Source organism: Dioscorea cayenensis, chromosome 3 (genome assembly GCF_009730915.1).
Source record: "Dioscorea cayenensis subsp. rotundata cultivar TDr96_F1 chromosome 3, TDr96_F1_v2_PseudoChromosome.rev07_lg8_w22 25.fasta, whole genome shotgun sequence".
NCBI lineage: Eukaryota > Viridiplantae > Streptophyta > Magnoliopsida > Dioscoreales > Dioscoreaceae > Dioscorea > Dioscorea cayenensis.
The window spans coordinates 10,216,334-10,225,826 of NC_052473.1; the positions used below are offsets into that span (position 1 = coordinate 10,216,334).

Genomic DNA, 9,493 nt, shown 5'->3' on the forward strand with positions numbered 1-9,493 from the left:
TAAGTATTAGTTATCTATAGAAACAAAGCCTAAAATAATCGATTAAGTACTAAACAATGTAGATCAAATGTGTACAAAATAATACTTATCATTCACCTTCAAGGTTTGAACCAAGTTACATCATACAACAGCTTGTCAACAATGAACTTCTATTTGAATTCATGATGATCAATCCTACACTAGCAACAATTTGATTATTTAACCAAGGAACATTAGTAAATAAAAATAATCCATTAAATCTAAATTGGTCAAGATTTAGAAACTTCTCTATGCATTTGTTGCTAATTGTGGAGTACTCTTCTGCATGTTCTATTGCTTTACAAGGTATCACATCAAAATTTCATTCAACACCTTGAAATATAATTTTACATCTTAGCTTATAAATGAGCCTGCTTGTTGCTACTATTATTGAAGCAGTCTTTATATTTACAAATGTTTAGATATTGTAATTTTCCCATCCCATTGTCTCTTATTAATAAATTTGTGTACCTACTTTATCAATTTTATCATTCTAATTTTTAGGTGTGTCTCTTTTATTGAGCTAATAAGCTTGAGCCTACTACTTATTGCTCTTTAGTTGATTAATCTCATGTTGATTGTTTTTGGCCTTGTAGGTCATGATTTTCTATATCGAATTCTGGGGATAAATAAGATACCAACACCTTATATCTTAGTTATGTTTGACTCCTTGATATACAATCTTATAAGATGCTTGCTTTTTAAATTGGATGATGTTCTTTATATGTATGATAATGGTCAATCTTTAAATGTTTGCTATTCAAGTTAGATGTTGTTTCCTTTGTAAATTGCCATTGGTTATAATGGTTTAATTTTAGTTGTTGTGACTATACAGAGATGTACATTTGGTATTTTAATTTTAATTTGTTTTGTAGAATAATACTTGGTAGTATTCACATATTAATATTATTGTTAACTTTTTTTTTATAACTTATTAATTATTTGATGAAAATACCTATTTGGGTGGGCCTTGGTTAAAGATCTTAAATTTTAAGTTAGTTCTAGCAAAAGTTAAGGCTCATATTATCGGGCCCAATTGGGCTTTGGTAAACTCATTTTTATTAATTATGAACTCGTCTGGCCCATTCGGCCCGTAGATAAGTCTATGCTCAGAGGACCAAGATTGGAATCCTCAGTCTAGCTTAGACCAAGGATGCATTGGGTTAGATATAAAGGACCTCATTTTGATAGTCATCCCCACCCAATTTTGTCCTTGCCTTGACTACTATATAATAATAATAATAATATTATTATTATTATTATTATTATTATTATTTTATTATACTAAATTGCATAAATAATAAAATATAAACTATCCATTTAAAATTTAGTTTATTAAAATATTTTTAATTATTAAATTTTAATTAAAATAAATAATTTTTAAAAACTAATTTTCACAACCGCGACTTGCCACATTATAGAAAACTAAAAAGCTATTAACTCTATATTCTGTATCATCCTTAATCATATGTGAAATGGTGATTGAAATTGTAATTTTCCTCAAAATCTCAAATTGTGATTGAAAATTCCACTGCCATACGCAAAGATTCATCTTTATTTGGTTAATTAAACTTATTTAATTAATTTTTTATTTACATAAAATTTTTTTCATGAAATAAAAAAATTGAGCTCATTGTAAAAAATAATGGTAACGTGTCATTGATTATGGATGCAGAATAGCAACATAAATTTTTTGTCTCCGGTTGACGGTATATGGGTTAGATTATTAATTCTGATGCATACACCAATAATGTATACAATGATTGTTGTTTTTTTAAAAAAAATCCCCATTTCAGTCTTTCCTATATATATATATATATATATATATATATATATATATTTGTCGGGATTAAGTGCAAAATTTGAAATTAAATTTAAACAGATATGCTTTTAAAATTATTTTTAATAGTATAATAATAATAATAATAATAATAATAATAATAAACCAGAAAGTAATATAATCATATAATCCACTTCAGTGACCAAAACAGAAAAACCCCGCAAAAACCCTCCATGGCCTTGCCCCGCCGGTCGACGGTGAGGGTTTCCAACATCCCGCCAACAGCCGTCGCCGGTGAGCTCTTCGACTACTTCGACGCCGTCGTCGGCTCCGTCTACGCCTGCGAGATCGCCACCGCCCGCAAGAACTGGAAACCCCGTGGCTTTGGCCGCGTCCAATTCGACTCCTTCCTCGCCGCCGATCGCGCCCATCTCCTCTCCACCGAGGATCGCCTCCCCTTGTTCCAGCGAGCGCGCCTATCGGTTCTCCCCTCCCTTGATGACATCGTCGTCCGCGCCGTCGATGAGGGGAACCGCATTGATGATGCTGAGGTCTTTGTGGGGAATTTGATTGCGGAGAGGACGATGGAGGTGTTGGAGTCTTGGGATATGGTGAGAGTGGAGGTGATCCCGGAGAGGAAGAAGGTGTTGGTGTTCTTGGAGGATGGTTCTCGGTTGTATAAGCTGGAGATCATGTTTGGGGATTTATTGAGGTGCTGTGGCTGTTTTTTGGGAGGAAAAGGTAAGGGAAGCGAACAAGATTCCATCTTGTTGCAGGTGAAGATCTTATTTTCTCTGTTGCTTCTCGTTTATTGTTAGCATTGTTTGTTTATGTATGTGCATATTAAGTGATGTGGTTTTCTTGTTCGGAGTTTGTGCATAGATGTAGAAATTTGTGTCTGCTCCTAATACATATTGTAGATATAACTTGCTCAAATTTGTGCAGCTTTCATCGTCATTGATATTTATTCTATTTCCACTTGATGAATTTGTGTTTTGTGATGTTTGCTACTAAGTATGAATTGCTATTCTCTGTTAGTTTTAACGTTATCATTGTTCTTTGCCACATTGTGTGAATTTTAAACTTTTTACAAGAAATTATTACATGCAAAAGAACTTGAAATATGTTGTTGTTCTTTTACAATGTTAAGTTAATTTCTGTTTTTTCTTTGGCATTCACGAAAGCAAATTCCTAGATGCCTTTGGTTTCCCTCTATGTGCTCAAGTTTGTTATTTATCTGGATTTCCTGGTAGCTTTAGTCTTATGACTAGAAAGAGGCCTAAATTGGTAAAATTATATTGTAAATAGACAATAGTACTGAGTGATGTACAGTTGACAGAGTTTAATATGCTCCCTGAGTTTTAATTTTGTGTTACTGTTCAACATGATTTCAATAATATTAACTATGTTCCGATGCTTGTTCAGTTGTTTGTGAGTATTGATTGTTGCATAGTATGTAGGATTCCATGTTGCGCAGGTTTTTTGGTGGTACTACCACAAGTGCAAGGCAGTAATACATAGATTGTGTAAATTAGATTCACGCATTGAAAGTAAAATTTAGACTTTATTTTTTAGAATAAAAGTAAATATGAAGGCAAACTGCGTTGCCATTAAAAGATACTTTCCAATGCTTGTCCTTTCTTTCATGTGATGCTTCACCCATAGGAAATTATTTTAGACTCATTGAAGAGTAATTTTATTATAAGTAAAACTAACAGCAGGTTTAAATCTGACCTAGAAAATTGTAATCCTAAATGCAAAAATATGATTTCTGGTGAAATTTAGTCATATATTTTATGCAGTGGAGCAAGATCCCAACTTCTTCCAAGGTATCCAATCAAATGGAAGAATTTGGAATAGGAGTAACTGCTTTCGCTATACTTTATTAATTAGATTAATTTAACAGTTAAATAAATATTTAATCAAATCATTGAATTCAACTTGATTTAAAATTTCTTGTTTGAATTAATATCAACAAGTCAAAGCTCAAAATTACTTGGAATTATTTGGTAAAAGCTTTCCCTTATATTTCAAGCGTAACCGAATACAACCTCTATTGCCAATAATGCCAATAAGGTTTATAAATTAGATCTTCTGAACATTCTTTGCATAAAATTGAAGTCACTATAAATTTGTAACTTGTTGAGCCAAAATAGTCTCTACATCCAAGTTTTTCTTCTCTTTACAATTTCTGGGTTTGCTTGTGCGTCAGCATCAAATGTGTATCACTGATTTTGGCTTCAATTTTATGCCTCGGATAAAAGTCTTGTTGCCTTGGCCTTTACTTTTCCAAACATTGGTGCAAAGTCTCTATATTTATATCTGTTATGGACTTAGATATCAGTTTTCTATAGCATATGTGTATATCATGTGAGCTCTGTATTGTAGAAAAGTTTGCTTTTGGCTGTTCTATTGTGGTATGTAATTTTTCTTCTCTTGTCATTTACTTATAGCATTTTCTTTAAATATGTCTAACATCTTTCTTTTCATGAAACTGCTTTACCTCAGCTAAATTATGCACCAAGGATTTTTGAGAGAATTTCTGGGTCGGGATTGACTTTGAAGTGTAGCGGTGATCGGTATCGTGTCTGTAAAGAAGATTTTCCATTTGTATGGGCTCGTACAACAGACTTTTCATCAACCAGCTCTTTTGGGAGATCATGTTATTTATGTGTGAGGATTAAAGATGGATTATCTTCTGCAGAAATTCTCAAGAGCTTACCTTATGTAGAAGAACTGGGATATCTGTCATTAACTAGGCATGAACTGTCGTGGTCTTCATCTCTACTGGTTCCCATCATTGGTATCCCACAAAATAAGACAGTTGACTATGAAGTCATTTTTCAGCTTAATTCTTTGCTTCACATGCAGAAAATTTCTGTTGGACAATTAAACGGTGACCTCTTTGATGCTCTAAGTGGATTACCTCTGGATTTAGCAGCTAAGATCCTTAAGAAGATGCATAAGTTAAACTCGACATGCTTTGAGCCTGTACAATTTATCCAGAGCCAAGTTGCTAGCATCCACAAAGGTCAGAAGACTTCACAATTTGACAAAAGTACCTTTAATGAAAACTTAATGAGTTGTCATAGAGCTCTTATCACCCCATCAAAAATTTATTTTCTGGGTCCTGAAGTTGAAACATCAAATTATGTGGTAAAATATTTTTCTGCACATGCTTCTAACTTCCTTAGAGTTTCATTTGTTGAGGATGATTGGAGCAAGCTTCCGGCTGATGCCCTTTGACAAATATTGAGCGTGGTGTATTCTCGAAAACCATACAGAACTAACATATATGAACGAATTTTATCTATTCTAAAAAATGGGATTATCCTGGGGTCAAAGAAGTTTGAATTTTTGGCATTCTCTGCAAGTCAGCTTCGTTCCAATTCTGTTTGGATGTTTGCTTCCAGTGAAGATGTGACTGCAAAAAGTATCAGAGAGTGGATGGGCCATTTCGATGAAATTCCTACTGTGTCCAAGTGTGCTGCAAGAATGGGTCAATTATTCAGCTCTTCTATGCAGAGTTTCAATGTTCCATCACAGGATGTGCAAAGTATTCAAGATATTGAAGTTGTTACTGATGGGGTTAAGTATTGCTTCTCAGATGGTATTGGAAAAATTTCTCTGGCTTTTGCCAGGCAAGTTGCTCGGAAGTGTGGAATGAGTGATACTCCTTCAGCTTTCCAAATTAGGTATGGTGGTTATAAAGGAGTTGTAACTGTTGATCGTACTTCCTTTCGGAAGCTTTCATTGCGTCAAAGTATGAAAAAGTTTGATTCAAGTAATACAATGCTTAACATCACCAATTGTAGTGACTATTTGCCATGTTATCTGAATCGTGAAATAATTTGCCTCTTGTCTACCCTGGGAATTGAGGATGAAATCTTTGAGCTGATGCAGCAAGCTGAAATTCGTCTTTTAGATCAAATGCTAGTAGAGAGTGAAGCTGCTTTGACAGTTTTGGACAGATTGAACGGCTTTGAAACTAAGACCACTAAAACAATGCTAATGCATGGTTATGCACCCAATTCAGAACCTTATATTTCAATGATGCTCAGGGCTTGCCGTGACTATCAGTTGTCTGACATAAGAAGTAGATGCAGGATCTTTGTTCCAAAAGGCCGACTTTTAATTGGTTGTTTGGATGAAACAGCCACTTTAAACTATGGTGAAGTGTATCTCAGGATAACCATGAAAGGCAATGAAAAACAACAAGCTACTGGTCATACTTTCTTTGACAAGGCAGACCAAACAACTGCTGTACTAATTGGAAAGGTGGTTGTCACAAAAAATCCATGTTTGCACCCTGGCGATGTTAGAGTTCTTCAAGCTATCTATGAACCTGGACTGGATGAGATGGGTTTGGTTGATTGCTTAGTTTTCCCTCAGAAAGGACCAAGGTTTGGCTCTCAAACTTTAATCTATTGCTTGCTATTGATAGTGTGGACCCATCCATTTCAAGCATCATTGTAGGATTCAAGATTTGGTTTTAATCAATGATGGCACACAAAAGCTCCTTTATGTTTATTGTATCAACAATTTTGAAATTTCTGTCCTTATCCTTTTTATTTAAAATGAAACTTATTGAGGACTCGCCTTTTCATATTGTGTAATCATGCAAGTGAGCATGATCCTTATTTTAGATACAACAGCATTTGGTGTGATTCTTGTGTTTATGAATGACAGTAGCTGTTTGATAATTTCAGGCCGCATCCAAATGAATGCTCGGGTGGAGACTTAGATGGTGACCTGTATTTTGTATGTTGGGATGAAAATCTTATCCCACAGAAAACTGATGAACCAATGGACTATACTGGACGAAAGCCGCGATTTCTGGACCATGCAGTTACAGAAGAGGTATACTCAATGACAACAAAACGGCTTGCCTTTTTTTTTCCTTTTCTCATGCTCCGAATTTTGAAAATAATCATATATGATAATTTACTTAAGATTAGGAGTAGGGGTTTTAATATCGGACATGACCTGTGAATCTAAAATTTATTGGGCTGCTCTGGATTGGGTACATATGGTATGCATCTAAATGGATTGACATGTAAATATCATGTTGGCTCATGATTAAATCTGCGAACCTGTTTATTGATCTGGAATATCCTGCCGAAGATTATGAGTCTTGTTCGAAGATTAGGGTGTCATTTAGATTTTTAATAATAGTTTCTAAGATGTAAACGTTATGAATGTTAACTCCCAAAATTTTTTTATAGACATTAGTTATATATGAACTAAGTTGTGTTGGACAAATTGAGTAGGTTAATTTAGTCTAGTATAAGGTATCGAAATGGGTTAGTAAAAAAGGCATGGTCAATGTTTTATTTGACACATTATTTTAAAGTGTTCTTCAGAATACAATCCTTGTTTTGATATTTCTATTGCAAGAGCAATCGCGAGTATTGATCGACTCAATCCATATGTTAGACAAAAAGCCGTATTAAAGTGCTGCTTTTCTTTTATTAGTTGCAACATCTGTTTTGTATGTTGTCATAATTGAAACTTCCAAGTTCAGCAGTGAATTGAAAACTTGATAAGCCTTATAACGGAAATTTGACAAACTGCAGGAAATTCAAAATTTTTTTGTTGATTACATGGTTAATGATACACTTGGTACCATTTCAACGACGCATTTGGTTTATGCTGACAAAGAACCACGCAAAGCCCGAAGCCCTAAGTGCCTTCAGCTTGCGAATCTCCATTCCATGGCTGTTGATTATGCAAAAACAGGAGCACCAGCTGAAATGCCAAGAATATTAAAACCAAAGGAATTCCCAGATTTCATGGATAGATGGGACAGGCCAATGTACATGTCGAGCGGAATTCTTGGTAAGCTTTATAGAGCTACCTTAAGAAAGACCGACGTTGAGAGATCTGAAGACACTTGCTTTGGAGTACCTGTGCAGTCCATGTATGATAGTGACCTCGAAGTCGATGGTTTTGAGGCCTTCATTGAAGTTGCAGAAGAATTTCGGGATTTATTCTCTGAGAAACTTAGCTCATTGATGACTTACTATGGTGCAGAGTATGAGGATGAGATACTGACTGGTTATTTGAGGAATCGATCAGCTTATCTGCAGAGGGATAAGAGGAGATATGGAGAAATGAGAGACCGGATTTTGCTCAATGTCAGAAACTTGCAGACGGAGGTGAAAGGTTGGTTTGATAGTAGCGGCAGCGGCAGCGGCAGTGACACGACCAAAATGGCATCGGCTTGCTATCATGTTACATACCACCCGAACTATTATTCAGCTTCTAATTTCCTGAGTTTTCCGTGGATTTTTAGCGATGTTCTGTTAAGTGTAAAATCATCGAAAAAGCTTTGTAGGTGAGGAATCTAACATCACGTTTACAAAGAAAGGTTACTGCTGTGGTTTTCTTTGGCGACTCATTTTACTTCAAAGTTCTAACTATTGTAAATTAAAACTCTTGGTTCTGAATTTAATGATAATTAAATGACTCTTATGATCATCTTTGTTATTTAATTTTCACCTTTTCTTCTTTAATTGCTCTCAAATTTGATTGTTCAACTTGTGTGATGTATGAAGTATACTTGCTTCTTATGTAAGCTTGTAGGAGATAATTTATTACGTTAGCGAACTATTTGTACCTATAACCGCACAAAAGTGTATAATTATTATATGTACTTAAATAAAAAAAATCCATGCTTGTACATGCATCTTAAAAAGTTCTATGTTTACATGTATGCGCGGTATGGTCAATACTGAATTGAAAATTTCAACATTATCATTTAACCTTTTTTAATCTATTAAATATATGTAAGATTAGTGAGTGATGATCCTTGAGAAAAACAAGAAGAAATCCATTGATGGAGTGCTGGAGAAGCAGTCCGAGTGAAAGCAAAGAAAAGAGAATCAAATTTCTCATTCATTCATTACCTTTGTCTAAAAGAGTACAAATGCTATCTCTAATTTTGTATGAGTCAAGTAATTTAGTTTGCCAACTAAACGTCTATATGCTGTAGGATCATCAGCAAGAGGATTATCATCAACACTGAGTTTAATATCAGCTAGCAAGGGACTTAGAAAAGCTTTGAGAGCATCACTAAACTCTGCAAGTAAATCGAAGGCAAATTTCTGTTGAGCCAAAAGAACACCATTTGGTTTTCTAATAGCTTCAATATCAAGAAGTAATGCAAGTCACCAAGGTCTTTGATTTTGAATTGAGCATTAATTAAGATCCTCAATGATTGTATTTCTTTTGTATTCATCACTGTTACCAGTATATCATCCGCATACACTACCAAAAATACCACCAAATCTCCTACCATGTTAGAGAACAAAGAATGGCCATTCATTGAATTTTTATAAGGTATTAGACAACTTTGAATACCATGTCTTGAGGCTTGTTTAAGGCCATACAATAACTAGTTCAATTTACAAACATAGCTTGAATTTGTCGTATAGAGACCTGGTAGAATTTTCATATAAACTTCATCATATAGATCTTTGTATAAGAAAGCATTATTAACATCAAGCTAGAATACTAGCCATTTCTTTTTTACTGCACATCTATCAAGCACCCGAAACTTGTAATTTTAACCATTGATGAGAAAGTTTATTTATAGTCTATGCCTTCTCTTTGTGTGAGGTCTCTTATAACCAATCTAGCTTTACACCTTTCAATCAATACATCAGTCTTGTAATTGATTTTAAATACATATTT

At 34.4% G+C, this 9,493-nt stretch overlaps 1 protein-coding gene across 1 annotated transcript; it reads left to right on the forward strand.

The window, feature by feature from the left end:
• Nucleotides 1–2,023: 2,023 nt before the first annotated feature.
• LOC120257375 (probable RNA-dependent RNA polymerase 2) lies at nucleotides 2,024–8,292 on the forward strand. Its single transcript, XM_039264851.1, is given in 4 exon segments — nucleotides 2,024–2,574; nucleotides 4,307–6,201; nucleotides 6,508–6,658; nucleotides 7,375–8,292. Coding segments are annotated over 4 exon segments (3,354 nt in total). The 5' UTR covers nucleotides 2,024–2,031; the 3' UTR covers nucleotides 8,140–8,292.
• Nucleotides 8,293–9,493: the final 1,201 nt, after the last annotated feature.